This window comes from Anabas testudineus, chromosome 2 (genome assembly GCF_900324465.2).
Source record: "Anabas testudineus chromosome 2, fAnaTes1.2, whole genome shotgun sequence".
Lineage (NCBI taxonomy): Eukaryota > Metazoa > Chordata > Actinopteri > Anabantiformes > Anabantidae > Anabas > Anabas testudineus.
Window position 1 is genome coordinate 21,816,403 of NC_046611.1, and position 27,771 is coordinate 21,844,173.

The window sequence follows — 27,771 nt, forward strand, 5'->3', positions numbered from 1 at the left end:
TTCAACACCGGCATTCCTCCAAAGCTTTCCCAAATCTGTTTTTTGGCATGCATTTTTGATTAATCATAGTAACCTTTAAGCCAGAATAAAGTATAAACATTTCTCTTTTCCAGTTACTAAATATGAATATCCTACTTGAATGCATATATGAATACAGTGGAAAGAATGGAAGACATGATTTGCAACGTAATCGTACGCAGAAATACCATCTAATGAATGCTTTAATGACAGAAATCTAGATTTCCGTGTAAACACACTGCATAGACAAACACGCCAGCACAGTGCACATGTGACTGTTTTAAACAACATTGTTTATTATTTCAAATGTAATCAAAACGACAGTAGTTACAGAAATACAGACAGCTATGATACTGTGTGATTTTGAGTTGTATTGTGTGCTCTGCCATGCCAAGGAAAGATCAGAGAAAATCAAGATTGCAAGTGGAATAAATGTTCAATCGTTGGCAATCACCACTAAATCCGTGATTTAGCATTTTTTCAATGCAATTTACAATTCAGAGAATAAAGGGGAGCACACAGCAGTGTGCACCACGATGCTGTCTGTCATTACCATCTAAAATAAAATGTTAACAAAGTGGGAGTAACAGCAATTAGTCATGTCCAGTGAAGCAAGTGAAGACTTTGCTGCTAAACAACCTCCTGTTTTTATGATCCAAGTCCTGGCTTTTGTATAGGCTGCGTATGTCGCCTATCCAAATCCAGCCGTCAGCCACTTTCTCTGACTGCATTTTGACACTGGTTAGAAAAACACTTGCAGTTTCAGGTCGCAGTGTACAACAAGCAGATGTTCCAAGCACTTGCAAATAGCATTTCTCCACAGGGATCAATCTAACACCATTACACTAAGCCCCTTGTTCTTTCCTGTACGCTTTTACTGTTGTAGAAGAGAGTTATGAGGGCTTTTTAGATTTACGCCAATGAGAACACGGTGTAGCTGTGAAGAAGGGAATGGGTGAGTTCTTAATTTGGTATCTGTGTTTTAACGTGTGTGTGTGTGTGATCTTTGAGTGTGAAGGTTATAGGCGGTGTGTTAATTAAAGTAGCGTATATTGAGAATAAGATTTCAATAAAAGATTTCAACTATTTCTTAAGCCCCGCCCCTGGTTACTGTTGGCAACAATAACCAGGATGTATGTAGTTTTCCCAGGCAAATGAAACTTTAAGATATAAGCTAAGTTTAAATCCACTGGTTCTAGTGTAATCTAGTTAACATTAGCTATGCTTAGCTTACATACTTACATACATCTTTGTATTTTCCAATAGTACTTACTTACTAGTTTGTAAGAGCAACTGTCTTAACTGGCAGAGGATGTCGCAGTGAAAACCTCAACATACAATGTTAATGTTTGCAATTTGTAATCCTTCAAGCAGATGAATGTATAATGTATTATATTGTTTAAAAGATTCTTTTAAAAATGACCGGGCAACCGCTGTACGGTAGGGGGGGCTTAGACAAGGGTCACCTGTGCATACAGTTGTACATTTTAAAACTCGGGCTTGCCGAACACATCAATGACACCTTTTCCAGATGGATATTATTAAAATGTTAAAATAGTGAGGTTGAGATAAATAGTTCAAAAGATCACTCGGATGTTGATTATTCTTTGGTCTCAATGTCAGGGTGACAACGTGTGAATAAAAAGCCCAGGTAATTGTATTTGTATGCATTTTCAGTGTCAAACTGAATAAGTGTAATATTGCACTTTTTAATTTTACAGTAGAATTCCAGGGGGTTGAGAGTGTCTCTAACATGCGTTTACAATCATTGGCGTAAAACATGGTTTTATCTTCAACTAATACTGAACAGTGCAAATGATTTTGTTCAGTCTGAAGCCTTGTGTATTGGCCAGTGACAGCGATGATTGGAACAGCATTCACATTTAAGTAAAAAAGTAGAGAAAAAAAGGCCACTCATAAAAATAAAAAATCCTGCTATCCTACCCTGCTATACTACAAACGTTTGCCATGAGATACCTGAATCTGCAAATGTTTTGGCCTACATGGTATATACACGTATGTGTGGACGTGGATGAGCCGATCGTAACTGCTAAACATGGACAGTAGGCTGACAACATACTGGAAAAGGACAACACGCTCTAAAAAGAAGAAAGACTCCAACCAGACCAGTGTGTCTTCTGGCTCACACAACTGTACACAGATACCTCAGATGGAAATCAATAAGAATAAACTATGCACAGCCAGATCAAACATAGATCCACCAAGCACGTGGATATCCAATCACTAGTGCTCTTATTGCATTCACACACGCACCCACACACACACACACACAGGAATCACTTACACTTTAGAAAATATATTGACACTCACAAGCGCCTGTCTTGTCATTTTGCATTAGTACCACATGTCAATTGAAGAAAAAACATAAATGTGCATGGAAAAAAAAATTGTGCAAACTCTAGTCGGGAACAAAATGGCACAGCTGTAAGGAAAAAAAAAAGCAAAAATAAGAAACAAATAAAATGATATAGATAATGTAAGGAATCAATCAATGAACCAAACAAAATAAAGAGAAGGGCAGAACGTGCCCAATACCCATTCAAATGAAACCCACTGAGATAGTCTCAATAAACAAACCAACAAACAAAAAAAAAAAAAACAAATCTTACACTTCATTTTGGGAAAATGAAACCAGCCAAGCATCACAAACTAAGTCATCCCCAATGCTGAATGTTCAGAGCTTTACTCACAGTGACAGGAGTTCAGCTCACGTCATATCACACAACCGCAGCCTGTCTGTCTGTGCAGAGCGAGCTGTGGAAAAGTCAATTTAGCCTGCGATGGTATTGAAAAGCAATACCGACAGTCTATACAGTTAAATGTGCCAACCTCTGTGAAAACAACAAACTAAAAGAAAGAGGAAAAGAAGTAACACCTGATGGATATACAAAGGCCTCTACTGTATAACCTCACCAACAATAAAGTGGAAATCTCTGTTCACATACTCTGTATTGTTTCTGAAAATATATGTTGTATAATTCACCCCGCTCCCCCCCCCTCAGACACACAGTAGCAGTCTAGGCAGTCAGGCTGTACAATTCCTCCATGGCAACATGGAGCCACACAAACTCTGAAGCTCACGGAGTCGATGACGCCAATGTCGTTCCCGCTCCCTCTGCCCCCGGCAGTTCAGTTCCTGGCCAACAGGAGCTGAACAAAGGGTAAGTCTGGGATCAGTTTTCAGGGTTTCCTCACTTCCTTATATTATTGGCTGCTGTTTCCAGTCTCATTTAGCGCTCAATTGGGCCGATCCTGGAGGTTCCTGATGAGAAGTCCCTGTGGAGCAGGAGGGAAAAGGGCGGATATAGGAGGGGGCTGCAGGGATGCAGGTGCCCCCTCCTGGCTCAGCACTGCTCGGACTCGATGAAGCCCTCCTTTTCCTGGCCCACTGGCTCCACCTCAGCGTAGGCTGGGTGACCTGACCCCCGACGAAATTTCATGGCTGGCCACCTGCTAGGACGTCTCTACAAAGGAGGAGAGGACACATGTGAGGGCAGTGTTAAGGATAAAGGTCAGAGGTGACAGGTTCTTCAAGATTAATGACTAAATTAACTAATGAGACAGAATTAACCAGCCATGCAGACCTCAAGTCTCATTATATTCTGACATATGATTTATTTAATCAAAAGTGACGTTCTTTGCTTAGACACATGACACTTTCAGATCTGATCTTTAAAACTATATAAAATAGTTTTGTTTCTTATTTCCTAAAAAATCTTCTTCTGAACTTCAACTCCTCTGTGGCCTTTTTAGGAGACTGTCTGCATAAAGCACCAAATCAGTATTAATCCACAGCTGAACATGGCGCCTAACAAATGCACGATTTAATCCGGTTTGAATAATGTTTTAGGGTTTTTAAAAAATGAACATAAATATTTGTGAAGATTTACATCTCCATTAGGAAAGATTGGCGCCGACTACCACAGACAAATGATGTGTTGACAATAAAAAAAGAATATGGCCGTCTTTATCTGTTAGAAACAAGCTGAAAAACAACGATATTCTTTCATTTTGTTTGTCCGATGCAAAGATTATGCCTCACTTAAGCAAAATCCAGGGATGGATGATGACTTTGTTAAATCGTCAACAGAAACTTCAGAGGTCATCTTTTGTTTTTTAAATCTGTCTGAACACCACAAGGAGTACTAAACTCTAAACAGAACCTATTCATCCACGGGGAATTTACATTCATTTATTAATAAAGACTGTGTGCAGTTTCATCATCCCCCTCTGAAACTCATTCTGCATTTCTATGAGCCAGGAAATAAGGAATAAAATGCACTGAGCTCTGTCCAGAGACAACGTCTCTATGTCCCCTTAAAGCTACATAGAGCTTATACACATTCTTCACTTATTACCCTGTAATCTGGCAAATGATGATGAAAAATGATGTCTGCATTTTTATGAAATGTGTTTTGTCTTTGTTTAACGACCATTTAAATCTTTTGCTTCCTCTGATGTGGTTGCTAAATTGTTTAAATCTGCTTGTACCATCTTTTTAAAATTTCAACTAGTTTGACTAAACAGCCTCACAATAAGGTTCATCTGCAGGAGCTGTTCTAACTGGATCATAAAATCTCTCTCCATTGTTCAATTAAAGCACTCTTCCAGTTTGGCTTAAAGGTTGAGAGACCAACTTTTCACCTCCAAATCTCAAGAACAGATTATTTACTTTGTCAGCTTCAATTAACTAAACTATACCAAACTATTCCAAATCATCGTGTCACATGACGGGATCTTTGCTCACCTCGATGAGGAAGAGGCTGGCAGCAGAGGTGGGGTGATGGTAGATGTAGACAGTGACCAGCACACCAGCAACCATGATGAGCATCACCAGGAGGATACCGAGGATCAGACCGGTGTGCAGAGGCTGGTTTTTTGGCATCCTGCCTACGGTACTCTCTGCTGGCATCACTTGAAATCAGAACAAAAAACAACAACAATCCTGTTATTGCCTTTCATACAAAGACACAGACAAATATATGTAAAAGCACTGAAAGGGTTGGTGATTTTATTCTATGGTGTAGTTCTGCTGTTGACCTCTAGGGGGCACTCATTCACCATTGCCTTTCCTAAATGTACCAATGTGCTGTAAAATTAGACGTCACCAAAAATATTTGACTTTAAAACATAAACAGTGAGACTCTACTGTGAATGTGCAGCAAAGTACATTAGAAAAGAGAATTTTTTTAGTGCAAGTCGCTGTGCTTTTATGTCCGAGGCGAGTGAGGGGACATCTCCTTCACTTTGAGAGCAAATGCAGGGTTCAGCTTTAAGCTTTAGCACTGTGTGGAATGATTGTTTTGTAGTCTTATTAGGTATTCATGAGCTGTTCTCCTCTCCTGCAAGTGCGAGTAAGAGGTAATCCCACACCAAGGTTAGCAGGGTATGGTCCTTATAGGAGGAGGAAGGAGGAGACCTACGGAGGCTGACAGAGTCCTGCTGTAGCCTCTAGCCGTTGCATTGCAAGCTGAAGATGCTGTACGTTGTGACTACATAATAACTCTGTCCTTCAGTGAGACTTGGAAGTCGCCATTCCTTTCAAAGCACTTTCTCAGATTCATATTGGAGCCTCAAAGTCAACCCAGCAGGTGTTTTGAGCGTCCTTTTGAAGATGAAAAGAGCATCTTGTAATCTATTGGGAATCTCTACTCTCATCTATGGGAGCACTATTTGCAAACAGGGGAAATGAGAATGTTCACCTGCAATTTGGCAGCAGGAAGAATGCATTAAATAGGAATAGAGGAACAAAAGCCTGTTTCACACAATTACAGCAGATTCAGCTCAGATATGTTCACTAGGCTGCACATTTCTTCTGCTGTGCCCCAATGACAACCTCTCTCCGGGCTCCCCTCTGGCTTTAATTAGCAGCTATTGCCACCACCAAACTGGTCAGCCCATCAACCTTTCCCCTGGCTCCTACCTCATTGATTTACAGCACAGAGAATAACCAGGTGGTAATCATGCACGTCCAGTGTGTGTGCTTCTCTAAGTCTGCGTAGCCACGACGTGCAGTGCAAAATTGGAAATGTAAAAAGGAGAATATGGAGAAATTGTTAGACTGAAACATCACTTGTGCTGTAAATGAATAATGTATTAAATCCATCGTCCATAATTCCTTGTGCCCTTCTTTTAAATACAGCATTTTTACCATTGCTTCTGGAGTATAACGTTTGTCAGTTTCAAACATAGCAGATCGACTTTCCAATCACAAACACCAGGCAATAAACACTCTCACTATTGTGCTTAATCCTAATAAACACAGTCTGTTTGACTCTCTCAGAAAGGCATTTCTCCCGTGTTTATCTGGAGATATACGCTCAAAGAGCCATCTCTTGGTCAGCAGGAACCCTGAATGATGCGACAGGCTGGTAGTCTGAGGTGTTAGGGGTCAGCGGGGGGCATGCAACTGAGCAGAGATGTAGACACAATGAGAAATCAACAGCCTAGCGGCTAAATAACAAACAGATCAAGCACAGCAGGTCTGTCCAGATATCTGGAGGAGCTTAGTACGCTGAGGCTGAGTTTCGTCGGGCTGCTCAAAGTGGTGCATTTAAAACAGTGTATTTTTAGGCAGAATTGTGCTTGAGGTAAATGCTAACATTCAATGTTTACCATGTCCACAGTCTTATTTTATCATGTTAGTATGGATTTATTAGACAAACTGCACACAAGTCTCTCAGATGTCATCCATTCAATAAAAACTGTTAAAAGTTGAAAAAGAGAAGTTTGCTTTAATGGTTTGTTCTTATTGCATATGCACATTAAGGATTCCTCTGCTGGCCTAAAATGATGCTTTCCATCATTCTGAAGGTTATCGTTTCATAAATATTTTTGAAATACTGTCACAATGGTACACAGAGAAATGACACAACTTTAGCAAACTGCCCTGAATTTATTCTCCTTTAGCTTTGTCCTCATGACAGCTTCAAACCTAAGGAGACTGCATAAACACTAATGACCAGCAGAGCTCTTAGACAGCAATAAAATGCATTAGGGTGTTTGAAGGAAGACAAATGAGACCAATAGAAATCCAGCCAAGCTGTTCTTTTTCAGCTCGACATCAGATCCACAGCGGTAACACAGCACTACAACCATTCTCTCGCTTAGCTAATGAGTTTTAGGAAAGTAACAATAGAAACTGAACAGACCTATAATTCAGTCTTAGTGAATGGATGCTGAGGAGTGTTGGTAATGAGTAGATACTACTGAGAAAGAGTAGTTTGCTTGTGTTGCTCCTTGTCTTAGCCGTAGTCGCCTCAGCGTTTCCTCCTCACAGTCGAGCTCGACGTGCAGGCTAATATGAGAGTTAACATGCTGAAAGGTTGACAGCCCTGATCATCCACGCAGATGACTGATATAATGAAACATGTCTAACATGTACTAAACGTCACTTCTAACGGCAACGTATCCTCTTTGATTCTAACAGTAAACTCGGGTCTTGTCTGTTTTCTACTCTGAGTATGATAATCATGGTGGCTTCCATGCAATTACTTTTTACCTTGAATAATATTATTGCCTGTGTGGTGAAGATGAGGCATACAGAAAATGCAGAGATTCGAACACAGTGCTGCCACAAGAGTGCTCGAGTGATGAGAGACATAGCGTTTGTGTAAGCAAAGTGGGATAGAAGCTGCAGATTTCCAATTCCCCTCAAGCAGGAAATGAAACATTTGAGAGGCTATCTCTGAAAACCAATGGAGCTGAAAATCACTCGGTTCGGATGGTTTGCACCTTAGGGATAAGAAGAGTTGCATCAGTGAGGGGTCAAAAACGATAGTGGGCCACGTGATTCATGTAACCTTAAATAGTTTCAAGAAAGTGATTGAATTAATTGTTTTCTGTTGAGAAGGGCAGACACGAAAGAGCTGTGCAGACTAATTTGATGTGAAGTAAAAGAAGCAGAGATTAATAATATCATAATATAATAATAATCAATAGGGGACAAAGTCATATAATCAATGAAAACAATCAGGCTGTTTTCATATATGTTAGCTAGTTAACTAGATTAACGTGTTTTAATCTTTTCATTTGGTAACAATCTAAAAACAAGTCAGTGGAAATGTTGTCACTCTCTAAACCCACACTGGTTTGCACATATTAACGACTAAAGCATGTTGGCACTAACTAAAACTAAAACACTGCATTTTTTAAGGTCAGTCGCTGTCACATTAATGGTAACTCTGTGATGTAACTGCTGTACATAAATTAGTTCACTGTGCACCCAGCATTTTGCATTAAATGTGTTCTATTTTGTTCTCAACAATACTGTGAGACTTCTGCAGAACAGTACATCATATATAGAAAAATAGATTATAGTTCCCATCAGCTGTCACTAATAGTCCTGTTTCATTTGTAATAACAGACACATTAAATGATTATAATATAATGTCATAGTACAATAATGTTAGGATTATCCAAGTGCTAACACAATAAGCAGCTTTTCTTTTCCTCAAATCATTATACACTGAATACATTTTTGATGATGTAGTTGTTTGTAAGACATAATAAGCACTTAGAAGGCAACAGCTCTGAAATCTTGCCGCAGTTCTGGAGCTTTTCGTTTTATCACATGACCTTCCTCACTCGACGGATCTGCCCAGTTGCCATGGCATCGTAGAGGTTCAGACTTTTATTCATCTGCAAACTTAAAGTTGCTCAAAACCCTTAAAGCACACACGTCCATACTTGAGATGCCTTGACCTTGACATGATTCAGATGTTATTTAAGGTATTACAGTCGAACTGCATCTGCTGAAGATGCAAAAGATCCAGAAAAGCTCATGAGCGGACTTTGTAGAGAGATGTTTGGCCATGCTGTTCCTCAGTCAAAGATATATTTAACTTTCAGTCCTTGACTAACAGCTGACTCGAAGAAAGTTTACAGAAAAACTGAATTTTTAACTGTTGTCTCCACAATAAGTAAATTTAAAGTCCGGTTGTTAATTTCTTTATGCTTTTGATCAAATTGTGCAACAGTCTCACTCTATAACTACAGATTCTACATAAACAAATATGCAATATAAACTTCTTTAACAGCCTTTATCGGTCTGCACATTCTATCTGATTTTAATCATATAAAATTACAATAAATAAAAATGAGACCAGTCTAATCAAGCAGAAACTGTTGAAATTCTTAGAAAGAGGGGCGAGTCTCACCCAAAAACTTTTAGAAACAAATATCTTTGTTCTGTGACTGTCACAGAAAGGATCCTCACAAGTTCATGGGCATATTTAAAAAAAAATATATATTGTTATTTACTGCGAATGAAAATTCGTTGTTCTGTATATTTCCCTTCAAAAAGCAATCAGGTGTAACAACTCTAACAACAAAAACAAAACAGGAGGCACGCACCGAAACACACAAAGCCACAAAAACAACAGGGAGTAAAGGCACGATTCAGCAGCAACGACAGAAGAAAGACAGAAACTTACCCTGGTTGTCTCTGAGATGCAGCGCGATCTTTGTATCGTCTGTACGGAGACAGAGAAAAAGAAACAATCAGACATGATTTGGAGTTTGTTTTTAAAGTTCTGACAATATAGACAACTCCAACAATGTCCCAAATGAGATTAAGCTCCTTCCTTTAGTGGATCATCTTTCTTTCAACATGAAATATACTATTTCATTGCCCAAATCTGATTAAAGGAGTGCTTTGAATATAATGGCTCAGTATGCATAATTCAACACATAAAGCAGTCTGGAGTTAACTATACATGTGAAATATGGAAATGTAGCGTGACCCAGTTCTTCTCGAAGGGTAGCAGACATTTACACACACCATAAGATTCACATTATGCAAATTCAGCACACACATCGGCAGATATATTTCCCTGAATGATTTAATTCAAAAGGATTTTCCATTTCAATTTTAAAAGAGAATAAATGCAGCCACATTTGGGCTCTGAAATGAATCATTAAATTAGATATTGTACGTAGGAGACCGCACCATTTCAGTCTGACTCAATGCCAGAGTGAGGATCATGAATATGGATCATCATTGCTTCTTGGGAAAAAGAAACATCTAGGTTTGTTGCAGCCACAAGGGCATCTTTCTTTAACCATATCTGACCACAGTTTGCTTTGAATTGCACCTTAAAAAAAGAAAATATACACTACTACTACAATTATTATTATTATTATTATTATTACAAATGTTGTTGTTGTTGTTGTTGTTGTTAAGACAATTTTCCAGGAAGACACCTGTGTGAATGTTAAATTTTTGTGATAAGATAAAAGAGCAGACGATATGGAGAAAATTGAATTCTACTAAGAACCTGGGTCCTATTGCTTAATTCAGCGGACCAGGAGAAAGTGATAAAATCTGGAAAAGCAGAACAAATCTGCTGAAAAGCTTTGGACAATGAATCACACACAGGGGATTCTGCTGATCTTTCAAAATGATCACAGAGTCGAATCACAGCACAACAGTTTCAACTGAAACCAAACCTTATCTCATCGAATGTAGGGTTTACTGCAGGACTGTGTATATTATAGAGAAGATTTAAACTTTCCCAAACAACCCAAATCCACAGACACATCCTCATCTACAATCTCGCCTTTCCCTTATTTTAACTCTCCTCTATCGTCCAGTTGCAGGTTGCCAGCCTGTGCGTGATCCACCCAGCTTGCTCTCTAGCATGACATTTGATCCCAGCAGCTGATCAGATGGGCAAGTGTTATGGAAACTGATCTGCTGTACATGTCAGACAGTCAGACAGAGTGTCAATAAATACCACAGCGTGACCTCCCCACCTCATGCACACACAGACCAAACACATTTTACTTCTCTGTTTTTCACTTGTTAGTCCTCCCACCACGCCCTGGCTTGATCTGTGGGATTACTCGTTGTGTTTTGCCTCACAGCGAGACACGTTTCAAACTCCTCCCTGAACCCGGTGCTCCAGCACAGCAGCCCATCGGGCAACCCAACTGCAATGGAGTGTCCATTTAAACCCCACAAGATGATTGATGGGGGATGTGATGGACAAAAAGGTCCGCTACTGCCTCAGTTAGTGATGAAAGTAAATGCTTTTAGTGAAAATGAAATAATGCATAGGCCAGGCTAGAACGTGGCTTGAAAGCCTTAAATCTCAACAACAGAGGAAAAATCACAAAAGTATAGGAGGAGATAACTGTGAGTGCTCTTACTAGAAGAAATCTCTTTCTCAAGTTGATCTCTAAAAGAGCTTTGGAGATAATAGGAGAAAGAAGAAAAGGCAAGAAAATAGAGAAGAGAAAAACATGGATATAGAGTAAATGAAAAATAAACCAAAACTATAAACATCAAAAAATTGGAGGATCCAAATGTCCCTGTGGAGAAACCTTTAAGATAGTTGAAAACTTTATCTGATGCCTCCTTTCAACCACCAGCCTGGATCCTCATCCCAGCTTCTCCTATCATGTCCAAGGTACAAAGTTCTTGTTAAGGTCAAACACCATCAGAAAATATATTATTTCCAACTCCCATTAAACGATAAGTGTGGTGGTGTGTTTCTTAAAGGCAACAACTCCCACGATACAGTTACAAATAAGCAGCTCCTAACTAGAATCGTTTGTGCAGCCAAAGCCTCATACAGCAGATTCCTGAGCTGTGGAGCTCCATTTTGTCCAAAAACTATTAAAACACATTAATGAGCCACACGTTTGCACTGGGTGACATGTTTTTTCCTCTTGTGATGAACCCACACACACACACGCACACACACACACACACACACACATACTGCTGCTGTTTATTTTGAGACAATCTCAAATGTTTGTTAACTTATTTGAAAGCCAAGTCAAATTTTCTTGCTTTGTGGTAGAAAGCACAGTCTGGACTATAATATCTGATAAATACAGCTGACGCAGTATTGTCCTTCAGAAGCTTTACCTCTACACAGATGCATGTGTCCGGTTTCCAAATGGCTGCAGTGAGTACATTCAACACAGGGATAAGAGTGGATATCTGCACCGACTGGTCATCGATTCAGCCTAATGTGCTGTGTCCTCGTTAGGCGTCTCAGACATCACTTACAGTGCAATTAACACAACACACGGTGGCAAAGCCCTATAAAACAGTCTCCATACAGTACAGTGTGTGCTTTTAGTAAGGATTTTGTACACAGAGTGTAACATGCTGACACACTAACGCGACTTTATCTGAAACTAATGCCTGATAAGTTGAGCGGCTCCTTCCTACCGTTTGGATTCAATAGCATCACATCTGGAACCGACCAAAATAAATTGCCTGTTTGCTTAAATAAAGTGCTTAAAAGCCATAAAACGGGAAACGACCTGAGACTTGGCACAATGAATCCAGTCAACTTGTTAAGTCTCTCTTTGCAAGAAAGAGAGAGAGAGAGAAGAAGAAGAAAGGGAAGTAAACAAAATGTTAGAGGGCACCTTGACAGATTTCCTATCATCAGCAAAACAATCCTGTTTGCTCCTTTTCAAAGAGGATTTGCATCAGATGACTGAGATTATGCAGCAGTATGGTTTAGGTCGGTCTCCCACAGTGGTGCAGTGAGTCATGCTCAGTTCTTTACACTGCAATATCAAAGGAGCACAACCTGCCTGACCTCTACTGGGAAACAACAGTGAAAAGATGTCCACCTAAAGAAGTTTGCAAGATCGTTACTGTAAGACGTGTTTGTTGGTTTTGGTCTTTTTGTGGGATTTAAAAATGTAACATATTATTTATTTTGGAAAGATGTGGCAACTTTAAAAACTCCATATGTCTTCATCCCGGTCTGAAAGGAATGTTAATGTCTAAGTCTAATGACGTTTTTAATTTATCTGTACACCCCCTTTGTGGAAACCTAACAGGAAATGTTCAGCATAATAAGAAGGATTTACTTCCTCTTGGCTCTTTTTATTTAGCTGAAATCTAATTTCATTCCCACATGTGTTAGATTTCTCTTTTCACTGAAAAGCTACAGTCATGGGACCTGACTAAAAAGAGCCCTCAGGAGAGAGAGAGAGAGAGAAGGAGAGGGTACAGGTACTAACGAGGAGCGACTTTCAGAATAAAACTCAATGCTGAGATCAGATGAATTCAATTTCACTAAACTCCAAAATGATTGAAAAGTCGTTTTCCACTTAACTGTGACAAAAGCAAACTCTCAGTCTAATTTCCTATTAAACATTAAGCCTTCAAAACTGACAATTGGCCTTTGTGCACCTTCACAGCTAAATATTAGAAGTTAAGGTTTTATATATAAATGAAAAAAACATGATTACAAAGAACAACAGGATGAGAATAGTTTTGAAATGTCACCAGATCCATCATCAAAACCGAAAAAGCAGTTTTCAGGAATAAAAGATTTCTGAAAACAAAGATTGATGGTGAGCCAGAAGCGATAAACGTGATGATCACAGGTTTGTGTGGCTGCATCTATTTTAGACCGGTGAGATTTGTCCCAATTCAATCCGCATTGTTTAAAAGTTGATACAAACACAGCTGCTGTGCCTTGCTCCGCTGCCTGCCATCTGGAATACATTTTTTTTTTAGCTTAAGTGGAGAGTTACAGAACGTATTTATGCGTTCTCCATGAGTGAAAAGTGTCTTGTGCATGTTGTAAAAGAGGGAAAAACATCAATACCAATAAAGAATAGTTCCAGCAAATGCACTTCATTTACCGTCTCTCCCAGAACAGAACATCCATCACTAGCTGAAAAGAAGCCCTGGGCTCATACACAACATGCACCGTGGCCTTGTTCCAGCTCTCTTTCCTACTTTACCTTCGGTGGGGGCGCTGGTGGGAGGGTGGGAGGTGGAGGGTGCGTCTCTGCCTGCTGTGGCCTCTTTGCCCCTGGATGTCGTTTTGGCGACAATTGTGGTGGTGAAGGGGTAGAGGCGTGTGGTGTCACTGATGTCACACATCTTGTCCTTGGTCTGAAACATGAGAGATGTCATGCATGCGTGCAATCTTTCAGAAACAAGGGATGATTTAAAGGGGCTCTTCCTGCATGCTGCAGCAAAGGGCATTCATCATGGCGACAGCTCCAAACACACACATTTACCCCACATAACAGTTCGAGATGAAAGACGTGGTCGTGATTTGTTTTCATTATTGTGACCGCTCACCTTGTCTTGGCACCTGGTGTCCACCCAGTCCTGCCGATGGCGATCAAAGCCACTGGAACATCTGACAGTAGAGGAAACGGTTAGTAAAAACATCCATCTTATTGGGTTAGTAATATAACTCAATGAAAACAGGGAAGTTTGTGAGAGACGACACAAGACAGCTCTCTGTGAGACACTCCTTAGGTAAAGTGTTTCAAGCTAAATGCTAACACATCTTAGTTTAGTGGGATATCATGCTAACATTTGCTAATTGGCATGAAACTCTCGTTAGAGTTGAGGATGGTTTTGGTAATTTTGCAGCAATTTGCAGGTAACTGAGGTCCTGAGTTCGTGTTCTGATGAGTGTATTAGTGATATCTTCAAATGTTTTACCTGATCAAAAATCCAAAAACCCAAACATATTTACTCTGCCATTATAGAACAATCCCCACATTCAAGTCAAGCTGAGAGACAAACAGTGTAAGCAGGGAGTGGCTTTGTACAGTATGACGATGTGGGATCTGTGAAGGGGAAGTTCAGTGTGTCGTGGGGTCTGGGGAAAAGCGTGCTCTCGAATCAAATCTGGATCACAGTCTCAGACTTCTCATAACCTCAGAAAGGAGGAGGTAATCTAGGCAGCAGCTGCTTATGCACCATGCTGTACCACTTGTTGCATCAAACAGGCGAACCCATCATTCTGTCTAGGTAAATGTTAATATGCAAAGCGGATACCGAAACAACTCTGGCACATAAAGGTGTAGTTGAAAAGCTGCCAAATATTTCTCTCTGCATGTGGGAGATGTATAGAAAAGTGCGCACAACAAGACTATGACCGACCCACAATGCAGAGGTGCAGTGGCTCAAAGTGAGCAACAGTATCTGTGCTCTGAGCTGCACGGACAATAGGAGTCCAGCGGAGTCTTAGACATCCCCAGCAGGCCCCGTTTCTCTAGTGAACATATTGTTATGGTAATGGTTTTATGTGAAGGAATCCATTTTCATCGTTCTACCTCTCTAATCATCCCTTTCCTTTTATCCCCCCCAAAAAATCTACCTCATCTGTTCAATCAGGCAAGACAGATTCCTTGGCTTAATCCCCCACTTTTCCCCGGCTGCTTTTTCCCAAGAGGGAGCAGAGGGAAGCACAATGAGAGACGATATTACCAAGCAGGTCTAGTCGAACCTGTCCCTGTGGGAAGCTTATGTATTGTTTCTTCTCAATGGCATCCATCTCAGCTAGCTGCCATCTAATGCGCAGTGTTTTTAATTAGAAAGGAGTTGAAGTTCTTCATTTGAATATAAATGAACCCACGAGGGAGAATCATTTCAGACATTCACGCTCACAGCAGGATGGGTCTCGTCCCACTTCTTGCAATTTTGTCTTTGGTTCATGAATGAACTCTTAACAATGTTTTCAGTGATAAAATGTAACATGGTGTATTTACTAAAGTATATATAATCCTTCAGATTTTCATGAAGTCGAAGCCCCAAACAGCAGTTTCCAATGTTGGTGCAACTATATCACTAATATCACTAATATGAGGCTCGCTGTTTATTGTGAACTCTCTAAGAGTTGTATCAGAGCTGTGTTATGTCCTGCTACTGGAAAACAATCAACCTACTGCTGCTCTTTCACATTAAAAGCATCAATAGGCCAAACACTGGGTGGCTTTTATTGTGAAGGAGTTATAAAATTAGACTACTAGATAGTAAAACTAATTTTCTGCTTTTTTCATCAGCAGGTAACTTTTTTAAAGGAAACAAGGTTGAGCAGCCACAGGGAGCTTTGATGCGATTACGTTATTTAAGTTCCGGTATTAAATAAATAAATGAATAAATTAGGCCCCCGACATGGCTCTTGTGTTAAAATACTGCAGGGACACTGCGTTCTGAACAAACTGAACTGAACCTGACTGACTGACTTTAGCGTGCCCTGGTGTTGTGTGAGGAACTACTTGCACCATGTTTGTTCGGATGCTCTGTAAATAGATATACCCAGTGCTGTTCTATTTACAAGTCGCAAACTTTTTTTTTTTGTTTGTTTTCTTATTTTATGAAAATGTTTTGCAAGAAAATTAAAAAAATCATTCTGAAACAAAAAACTAACAGAACCAGCTTTGTAATATTTTAGAAAGTGTTGAAAACTCTTCCACAATTAACTACAACAGACATGTTGCTTTCTTACTATCACTTCACTGCCAATATTCCTATTCTATATATAACATGTAAACAAATCCCTGCGTTTCCTCCAAACACATTAACACGATCCATAAGAGAAAGATCTGGCCTCTGTGGGTCCACTGGGACATTTTTCATGCTTCGTTAACCCACTTTATGATTGGACATACTGTAGAAATCAGAGGTGCTTTTCCAGCTCTTCACCATAAGACAAGTTCATTAGAGTTGTTCTCTTAAATGTCAGCACCTTTCGTTAACCCTGAAGCCAAAGAGGGCACCACAGTTTTTAATTAGCATGTGTTTTAAAGCATGTTTGCCTTTTTCAAAGGAAGTGGCTGAAGGATACAAGGGGCAGAGTAAGACAGTTTGTAACACAGTTAGGAAGCTAATTAAACTAAAGCTAAATGAGATCACTGCTACGGGCATACAGTATCTCTGCACAGTGTCTATAAAGTGCTGAGAAAAACACTTCTTCATGTCACTGCGCTGTAAATTAGTTTGTCTCTGTCAAAGGAAGGAGAATTTAGGAAGCAGAACAGAGGGACCTCTATGGATGGAGCAGAAGTGCTGCACATTTCTCCCATCAACCGCATTAATCACACGATAAAAGAGTGGCAGATTAATATTTGATGTATAAGGTGCTCAAAAAGCAGCAGCATACAAAAGAGAAGAGACGGCAGCTGCCCCGAGTCAGTCTGAATAAATTCAGACAACAACCTTTTTTTTTTTTTTACTTATATGGATGATAACACAGCTTCACTATCTCTCCACAATTTATTTTCCCGTGTACCTTTTTAACTGCTCTGCCCAAAACAGAAACCCACCGCAGCTCACATTTCAGCTGTCAGAAAAATTCAGGGAAGGTACACTAACACTTCTTTAGCAGCGCAAATATTTACTTTTGTTTGAAGTGCAGGGAGACGGGGAGAATAAGATAAAAAGCAGAGCAGAGGTTGACTGAACAAGTGTGAGTTGAATGAATGTCAGAAGGAGCTGCTGCAAAGCTACTTACCCACGGAGGAAAGAGACAGGAGTCTGGAGTTACGGCAATAGAGAATACACATTTAACAGTTGTTTCCATTAGAAATCTATTTGTATTCATAGTACTTTATTTAAATACTGTCTATACTCGTTTATACATATAAACTGAGAAATTGAGGTTCTAATGTTGGTGCTCGACCATGAACTCCCATTAACTTTGGAGTATTTACTAAATGAAACTGCAGCTGTTACAGCTACCTGCTGCAGTTTCTATTAACTTTCATCATGTTTTTGGGAACACTACTGGTATAAATGTAAGAGTTTGCATAATACATAAAACCTTAAGTTATGTGATTAAAGGTATTTCAAAATATGTATTTAAGAATTCATATACAGAATTTTACTAATGTGGTATTTTTAATATGAAAATCTTTAGGATTGAACATTTAAGACTTCAAAAGTTCTAAGTTGCCGCCCTAGTGAGTATACAGTGAGTACAATGAGGTGAAGGTGAATGTTTTGACAGTGTCCTGAGGTCCTACCTATTGAGACGATGGCACCAGCTGCAGTTGAAGTTGATCTGTGAGGAGATGCAGGCACCGCAGCTTGTGAACTGCAGACAGGCTGGAGAGGAGAAACAGGTCAAACCTCTAACAATGCATGCAATAAACAGCCTCACAGGTATAAAACCAAGGAAAATGTGCCATATAACGATAAGAAATCGTCTCCTAACACTGACTAAGCTGAAAGCCGGTGTAATAAATTCTCCTTACTGGGTAAAGGCATCATTTCCACAGCTGTAGAGTTGGTGATCTTTGTCTTCGTCAGCTCCACGCGGTGGTACTCGTAGATTGTCCTTCGCCTCACATCTGTATTTTGGAGAAAGAAGGAGAGACAGTGTGAGAATGCGAACAAGCCACCACAAATCTTCCATCCTGAGATTAAAACTGGGACAAATGGTCCCCGAAGAAAGAGAAAACAGAGCGGGAGGCAGAATCAGGTCATATGGGATGCTACCATAGCACTTCATTCCTCCCCTCTCTTTGTGCTCAAGTGTTAAACCACAACTTGGCAATGGACGGTAGCAATTTCCCCTGGGAGCTGATATAAATCACACCCTGTTGAAAGGCTGCCTTCCCAGTCATCTGTAACAGCAAGTCATCAGTCGGGGTGAGATGGAGTGATTGATTCGATACATCATTGACTCTCATTGCATTCTGGCTGTTATAACTCGTGGTCCAGTATAAAGTGGGCAGCTTGTTTTTGCTGGCCATGCATCTTCACTGCCACGAGAGCAAATGGATAAAGAAGAGGATGAAATGCATCTTTAGTTAAAGTCAAACAGTAGCTCTCACTGCATAATAACTTAACAGGTCCGATGATAACTCCTCTGTGCCGGTAATATAGTCGTTATTTAAAACACTAATTGGATTTTTATGCGACTCTCTGTGCAGACGTTGCAGGAATGAAACAGTAAATCTACAGAATAAATCACTGCAATTGCAACTTAGTGGCATTTCTCAATATATTTGCTTGACCAGTGAGCTACAAAGTTGAAATTTAATACAGCGGACCACAGCTGTGTAACATATAGGCTACACAAAAAAACTGACTTACAATAGAAGTCTCATTCATCATATAATACTTCAGGTCATGTAGGTGTTTGGCATTTTGGTAAATAACCTTATTTGCTTTGATAAGATGAGTAGACAGACACCTCTGTCACATCTGTCTGTTGATTATGAGAAAAGATTAGCTTAGCTTAGCATACAGATGGGATGTATAACATCCGTCCTACCATCATGTCTAATAATTAGCTTGCATTAAAAAACAACACAGAGATTCTTCTTGGATTATTTGAACTACTCCTTTAACATCACTGATACTGATCTTAGTGTTTACTTAGCCGATGGATCGTTAGGTTGTGAATGCATAACTGAGCCGGCTCCAGTGTTGGCTTTCTCATGTGATAGGAAGTTGTTCCCCTGCAGAACTGCCCGGTTCGATTAAACACTGGACAACTGATCAAAGCAGCGAATGCGAGTCAGCTCAGTTTAATCTGAGAATAAGACCACCCTTCCTCTCCCCACCTCTCCTCCCCTGGTGACTAACTTCCTCTTGCCCCTAGAGAACAGATTATCAGGTGCCTAATGACACGTTGGGGGCAGAGGAAGGTCAGCTTTCTGGCCTGAGGCTGCAGACTGCAGAGCCTCGCTGCCCTCTGGTTTGTAGGTGAAAGGAAGCTGCAAACATAAACATCACATAGTGAGCAATGAGCTACCTTCCACTGATGCCAGCAAACTACGAGTTGCAAGTGTGTGTCAATAAATACTGTCTTTGCAAGAAGGTCAGTTTACTTTCTTTGACAACGTTTCAACAACAGTCATTTTCTTATTGCTTATTCATTCACATCAATGAGCTGCATGAAAATCAATGGAGATGCGATGTCAAGAGGTGAAAATTGATTGTGAAATAATGCTAGAGCTCGCGCTCCTCCATAAAACAGCACTCTAGATGTTTACACTGTTACACAAATACATTTATAAAAACACAGACTGACAGCCAAAAATGAAACGCAATTAAAAGCTCCTAATTTGGCATCTTCCTGCTAAGAATCTGGAGCATTAATCCATGAACGGACAAGAAGAAAAGTACAGAGATGGTTTTGGCTTCATTTTTTGAATAACTCCTATATATATCTATATATATCTATATATATGTATATACAGATAGATATATGCATATGTGTAATATAATCTAATCTTGGTAAAGTGTAATAAAGTCAGGGTCTTCATGTGTGCCTCTACGTGACCTTAATTACACAGCAGGCTACATATCTTATCTCTCATCTCTGTCTTTGCTGAATGGGCTGTGGGTCTGTGTTGCCCTGTAGGCACTGTAAAATGTTTTATTTGAGCTTTTAATCCGAGGCCAAGCTCCAGTGGGGTTAAAAAATGTCCCTGTGACTGCCAAGGTTACTCTGCAGTAATTGGCTGCAGAGACACTAAAAGGGGCTGAAACAGTTCTTGATGGCAGAGCCTGAAGCGGTCATGGATCTCTTCTCCTCTCTGTCTTTTCTCTGGTAACATTAAATTAAGGCTGAAAGTTCTCCGGACATGGAAAGTTAAAACCAAATCCTGACATGACAATGTGATACATGGCGAAAAATATTTTTCTTTCAATTGTATAATTAGATGTAAAGTGAATCAAGACAGAACTAAAGCAGAACCATGTTTTCGCTGTAAGATTTCTTCTCTCACCAGCATCTTTTCCAACCAGTGAAACTTTTTTACAGAGGGACTGAAGATCTATGGAGGAATGAGCTACTACTGCATCCTACGCAGACTTTGCTTTATATAAAAGTTATCCATCTATGACTTCTTCCCCTTAACAAGCATTTCTTTACTATTTTCAACAATCTAAAGCATATATACCATACATCATTTTGAAAAGCATACTGGGAGCCTCCCTTCTTCCCTTTATTTTCTCAACGGCTTCTTTCCATAAATGATGCACATCAGACCCTTCGGACTGAAAGGTGCAGGATGCAAATGCTGCCCTTTCTTTCAGTCATGGACATGAGCCAGCGCACTTTGCAAATATCACCTGCTTGTTGCCTTGTTTGTTTCGGCTTTGTTTACAAAGACTGAAGACGGCCTTTTCAGTTGACACTTCTCAAAATCCCACAAACCACAGCAACGTTAACTGGGCATGGCCAAACTTTGGATTTTGTGCACGTGTGGTTTTAGAAAGAATGATGCTCAGCATGTAACCAGTCTGGAAGTGAGCAGTCACAATCTCTTGATGTTTTAGGGGAAACTATTTGAAAATGTGACTTCAGTTTCTTAACACTTTAATCTCTACAAACCTGAAATTTAGCACTTCGAGGAAAGTTATGGTCGGGTTTTATACTATACGTCTGTCACACAATCTGTGCTAACTAATGTGACACCTGCTGAAAAGAAAAGCATTAGAGAAACCAGACTGCTTCTAAAATTACTGACTTTCATCACTCTCTGCAATTTCTAAAATTCAGTTTCAATAAAAAATCTCTAGATATTGTTAGAGGTGATTCTCACCCAGCAGCTCCCCTCTTTCAGGACATGTCTTCTGGGATGAGCGTTAGACAACAGAGTGGTGTAATAGAAACGTGTTTCCCGAGGCTGCCCGACTGTTAAATGGTAAACCTCTGGCATTTTAGGCCACTTCTTGTTTTCTCTTGGCCCTTATGTTTTTGTCATATACTCTATGTCATTTCAGCTTTTCTAATTATATGATTTTTATTATTATGATATTCTGTTTATTTTATTTGTGTTTGTGCTGAGTGTTGCACTGTGAACAAACCGAACACTGTAAATATGTATTTTTATTTACAGTCTGTATATAAAATCAAGGCAATAAAATTACACAATTACAGCATCTCAAAAGTGGTTGTGACTTCATTTTGTGCAATTTTGAAATATTGGAATGCATTAAAAGAAGGAAAAATAGAAATAATTTTTGTATCAACATATTCATTTATTTATATATGAGAAGAAATAAATGAAAAGGGACAAGGAAACTAGATGTTTTTAAACTGTATACAGAGTGCTAAAACAAAACGCCATATACATAATACAAAACATTTTAATATATAATAAAGTGAATATGTAGGACTGAGGAATTTATAAAATGAGCCAGATTGGAATAAAATCTGAGTGGAGCTAAGGTTAGATTATTAGTTAGCTATCTGAAGCTCATAAAACCTGCCAATGGCAATCGTCATTTCAGCTGATAAAATCAACGGTCACCAGTTAGAAACGAGCAGCCTGCTTTTGTTTACCTAAATTAAGAACACACTGTTTTAAAGATTAGACTCTAGCCTTCCAGCGCTGTCTTATTAAGTAGATGAAATGTGATAAGTACCTATTGAAGTTTAGTTTTAGCTATATGATCCTCCCCAAATATAATTTCAGGTGTCAGGTGAGTTATCAGAGCAGAACAAAGGTCTGACATAAAGATGCAATTGATGCAAACACACCCTCCGATGAGAGCGTGTGTTTGCATCAGACATTATTCATTCTCAACACGACACCTTGGTCTCAATCTGCTTCCATTCAAGATTTCATCACTCCACAACCAAGCAGCTGCACACACTGGTTTCATCATGCTGTGTCAGGGGCATCAAAGACAACTTGGTTTATGAAGTCTAGGAGAGCTGCACTAACAGCACCACTAACACACACATACGCTCAGGGACTGCAGATGAAAATTCCCGTATATTCAGAAATATAATTCCCATTTATTGCCCTTTTCAAAGAAACAGGTAAACAAACAGGTTCAGTATAGAAATATCTCAGTGCAAACTACAACATTTTACAAAGACCTTTAGTAGTAAAAGTCTTGAGATAAGACAGAAAACAAAACCTATATCAGAAACTCCTATCACCACAAAGAGCTGGTGTTAGGGGGAGTTGTGTTACTTTAAAACACAACTCCCAAAAAAAATCATTCTCACTACACAGATGCCAAGTGAAGGACGAAAAAAGGCCTAAGATATTAACTTTGACACATAAATGCTATCCAAGTTTCACGCACGCAATCAAAACAGACTTTAAATTACTGAATAAATCATATCTGACATCTCATTATTGTGGTAGACCTTGAATCAGAACCCATGAGAGAGAGAGAGAGAGAGAGAGAGAGAGAGAGAGAGAGTCTGACTGTGGATGAAAAGGTTTGAAGTGTTTCCCCTTTGCTTAGATTTGCTTTAAATTTAATGGGGCCTATATTGTACTAACTCAAAGCAAATGGGAGACAAGAATCTGGAGCTGTGCCCTGAGCTCTGCCCACCGAGAGAGGTGAATCAGTGTCGGAGAAGAGGTGCTGACAGTTGGAGCTAAAGCAAAACAGACGAGGCTGAACCCCGAACTGAAGAGACACCGTTTAAAGGGAAAATAATAATAATAATAATAATAAAGATGAAACAATTCATCCAGTCAGCTAAATGATTTGAGCGTATTAAATACATGTGATGGCTAAAGCTTCAAAAGGTCTGTATGCTTGTGGGAATACGGAGCAGCACACAGCCACAGTTTTATAGCAGCCTACAGCACCGTATCATAGAAACATGTACTTAGATGAGCAACTTTGATACTTTATTTATGTTTCAGATATTTATGTTTGTACTTCTAAAACATATGTTTGACTTTTTCATAAGAAAGGGTTGAACTATTTGTAATATTAGAAGCTATAAGAGTATAAAAGCAAATAAAGATCAGGAAGGAGCCACTTATGTCACTCTAAACTGTGATATATTCACTATTTTTATTTATCACTGTGGAGAAATGCTATAAAGTAATTGCTGTAATCCAGTTTTTATTGTCCCAAAATGTTACAGGCTTAGCTGAAGATATGCTGCTTGGTTTTAATGAAATGCTATGTCAACTGTATCTAATTAAAACAACTGGTTAGCCAGGCATGCTAACATTTGCAGCTTCCACTGGAGATAAGCAGCTTTTAAATCAGCTTCTGTCAGTTTAGCTTTTGTGTTTTTGGTTTAGAAAAGGTTCATAATAAAGAGCACCTTTCTGAATATTTGTTATTTGTTTGTTGTTATGTCTGAATAGATAAAGCTGCATTATGTATTTTGCACATTCTTACGCACAGTGCATACTGTGTGTAACCACATATATACTAATATACAGTTAGTTATATCCTAAAAGGTTTTTAAATTTAAGTGAAACACCTTCTGGTGACCACATTAAAACATTTATAGAACTTCTGAATCCCCCAAAGCTTTTAAATAAGAATTGCAATTCCTGTCAACATCATATTAATCATACATTATAATAATGTCTGATACAATTACTAACATCTAGAAGTGTGTGTTTGACACTCACTTGGTATCTCCTGGATCTTGTGGACCACCACAAAGGCATCAGACAGGCCCACCTTCACCGGATGATTGACAGAGCTGATCTGTGACACCTCAATGGGGATCTGAAATAGAAGAAGGGAAAATCAATTACCAGGACCACGACAATCTGTCTGAGACAGGCTGAAAAACAGAAACAGGTCACACAAGTCTGACACCACTGACAAATCAACCAATTTATTAGTGACTCACACTGAAGCTCAGACATTATGCAACTCCAATAAGCATATGGCTTAGAATAAACACTTCAGACACAGGCAGGACTCAAATGAGCAACAACTTGGTGAAGCTTGACTTATATCAGAGAAAACAAACCAAAATCCTGACAGGTCAATTTTACAGAATCTTGGGTTTATTTTACACCCCGCTGCAGCTAACTAGACCCACCGCAATTAACTAGAAAAACACATCAAAAAGATACGTGAGATGAAGGTGCTGTACTGAACACGCCTTTTAATCACCAAGGTTCGTGGTCAGGTTGCTCTTTTCACACTAATAACTGCAGCATAATGGCAAAGGGACAAAAACCCAACAGCTGTCCGATCAGTTCTCCTAATGTAAGAAAACAGCACATTACAAAAGAGGCCTTGGGCATAAAATTAGCCTCTAACTGTTGAAATTATAAGAAACTATTAGGCTACGTAGTTGTTCTCAATTCATAACAGACATTAGTTTTCTCCTTGTTCATAAGACATACTATAAATGTACTGATAGGTATAAACAGTAAAGTATAAGTACCGATAAGTTCAGTACACACCACCACGGCATCTGATGAACAACTTCTCTATTGTCAGAGACACAAAACTTGTAGCTCGATGTTACATGATGCTAGAATCAAATCAAGCACATGGGAACAATATGAGAGGATTAAGTCATCTCCTCTTAGAAAGTACCCATCATAAAAGTGGTTATGTTGTCAATCACGGTGGCAACACACTCTTCAGCATAATGACCAGCAAGTGAAAACATATGAACATGTGGCCCTGGCTCCAATAAAAAAGTATTTGTAGTAGTGTTATAAATTACTATGATGTCGATGAAAAAAATCAGACATAATTAGAAACAGAAGAAAAGCGGATTGTTAGAGCTGTGTGATTTGGGAGAGTTGGTTTTGCTGTCTTTTGTACTGTGCTGTGATAATTTAAGTGGTTCAAAAAAACACTGAAGGATTCTGGTGCACAGATTTAAAAAATCTGATTTACTAACTCGGTCTTAAAAGCAAAGAAGTGAACGTGGATTTAGTTCTGCAACGTATATAAATTTGTGCACAGACGTACGAGTTACACCCCTCTAAAAACACAGTTAGATAAAAGAGCCCTGACCTCTTTGTATGCAAAAACGATCCTGCCGGTGTTGTGCAGCGTGGCCTGGAAGGTGAAGCTTCCCAGGTTGTAGTTGTCCTGTAGGTGGACGTGGTCCCACTGCACCACCAGAGCAGTACCTGATGGAAAAAGAAGCACAACAAAAACAAATTAAAGTAGAACACAGATGGCATTCATAGCTCCTGCCTGTGTATTGGGTATGCTTTTCATTTTCTAACTCCAGCATCCTTTTCACTGGTTTTGAAATACCATCTCTACCGAACCGCAGCCTGGGCAAAGACTGTGCATAAGAAGACATCAGTGTAACAATCATGTTTGTAAGGAGATTTCTGTGTGTTTTTGAGGGATCATTTCCCAGCATAGACTGTATTTCCCCCTGTGGGTGTGAGGTGATTGACACCGAAGCAGTGTGAGCGCTGATATGAAAACACTCCACTGGAGCAGAATGAAACAGCAATAAAAGTGAAACTTTTGACAAGACCAACTGAAGGCGCTGTGGTTACTGTGATAGATTATGTAGTTCGGGCAATTTTCACAACAGTGAGTTTTTCATTCTGTGCAAGAGCGAGTGAGAGCTGTGAATGACTTCTTTTTATGATATATAAATATTATATAGAACATTTAGAGCAGCACCGACTGAGAGCAGCAGGAATGATGTAAAGCAGGAGATACAACTTAATGAATCAGTTCGCCAAAATTACAGAAGGAAATGTCCGTAGCTAACACACAGTATTGATTTTCTTTCCACCGTTTCTGTGATATTCGTAATTGCACATCTAAGTGAATGGGATTTAACTAATGGTGCTAACAGCTTTGAAAAATTGGATATGAAACAAACAGTGCTGGTTTAAACAGGAAATACAGATCACAGAGTTCTCACCAACATACACTCACTCTCTGCACTGACATGTCAAATAAACTACCTGAGAAACTACCGTATCCACAGATTTAGTCATTTAGTGGACCCTGGATACAACATTTCTTCATTGCGGGTGTTATACTGTAGTTGCTGATAAATGCAGAACTTTACATTAAGAAATGTCTTTAGATCTGCTCACAATTACATTACAAGTAATGTTAAATGTTTATAGTTATTTTAATGCTCAATATGTGGATTTTATGTTACTGTTTTCAAGTTTACTTGTCAAAAAGACACAAATCAGGAGTTGTTCATCTACATATGTCGCCATGCTTCTTAACTGCAGACAGACTATGTATGGTTGCATGAATAAATAAATTGCTAAATACTGCTTTAATATGAGCATACAAACAACATCCTGTGACATAACTACATACTATAACTTTAAAATCCCACAAAAACTCATCATACGGCATCACCTTGAATTGGTCATGAGCTGGATTAGCACCAGGCTCACGTGGCCTTCAGCACTACTGTCCAGCATCAGCATCACGTTACTTTGTTTGATTTACTGTGGACTTTGGAGAGTCTATTGATGTGGAAGCTATTCCTCTGAGCTAGCCGCTTGGCTTCATTCCAGGGCAATAAAGGTCTGTGAACACAATTAATACATTTTTCCATCACACAGCCAGAGCTCTTCCATCCAAAGTAAAGATGAGAGTTCGCTGTTCTGCTGAAGGGCTGGAGAACAGAGGTGTCTTCACATGAAGGAAAGCCCACAATAAATTAAACGTGGAGTATATAAACTAAACATTAAACAGGGAGATTCAGGTTTTTAGACAAGTTTAGGTTGTATTTCTAATATTACAACTTGACAACTGCAGTTTTAATGGCAGAAAAATGAGAAACAATGAAGAGGAGCATTTCTTTGTAATGCTTTAAGGAAGACAGAGTTGAGGAAAAAGGCAATGAATATCACAGAGGGTAAGAGCACTAAATTGCTGCTAACTTATGGCACAGTGGGCTTAGTCAGTCAGTACAAGCTAAGCCTGATATAAGTCTGTTTAAAATGCATTGAGTTCAGAAGGGGAGGCTGCAATGTTATCTGGGGCTTCCTGGCTAAAAATACAGAGTGTGTGCGGGGGGAGTACACACTGGCCTTGTTTCTAATTCCACTTACAAGCTTAACATGATGTATGAATTCAAAACAAACAAAACAAATCCAGCCTTATTATGCCAGACCACCCTCAGGCCGGGGAAGTATTTTCATCAAGAGTTTCATGGTGGTTTAGAGTGCGTCAGTTCCCTGAATGGTTTTATCTGAAGATTTCCATTTTTTCCATTTTTATGCTTTCCAGTGTACACGTCTGATGATTTCCAGTATGATTTCTGATGAACCGTGGGTGTTTGTTTCTCAGCAGATATC

The 27,771-nt window shown here is 39.4% G+C and overlaps 1 protein-coding gene across 1 annotated transcript in view; it reads right to left on the reverse strand.

Moving 5' to 3' along the window:
• Positions 1-290: 290 nt before the first annotated feature.
• The window catches only part of plxdc2 (plexin domain containing 2), a 79,540-nt gene continuing 52,059 nt past the window's right edge, over positions 291-27,771 (reverse strand). Inside the window, exons 6-14 of the mRNA XM_026362070.1 lie at positions 25,487-25,605; positions 24,130-24,229; positions 18,022-18,117; positions 17,791-17,872; positions 14,111-14,171; positions 13,765-13,918; positions 9,474-9,512; positions 4,787-4,953; positions 291-3,503 (exon numbers count right to left, since the gene is read on the reverse strand). Coding sequence (XP_026217855.1) covers positions 3,384-3,503; positions 4,787-4,953; positions 9,474-9,512; positions 13,765-13,918; positions 14,111-14,171; positions 17,791-17,872; positions 18,022-18,117; positions 24,130-24,229; positions 25,487-25,605 — 938 coding nt within the window. The 3' untranslated portion in view covers positions 291-3,383. The remainder of the gene's footprint in view (positions 3,504-4,786; positions 4,954-9,473; positions 9,513-13,764; positions 13,919-14,110; positions 14,172-17,790; positions 17,873-18,021; positions 18,118-24,129; positions 24,230-25,486; positions 25,606-27,771) is intronic.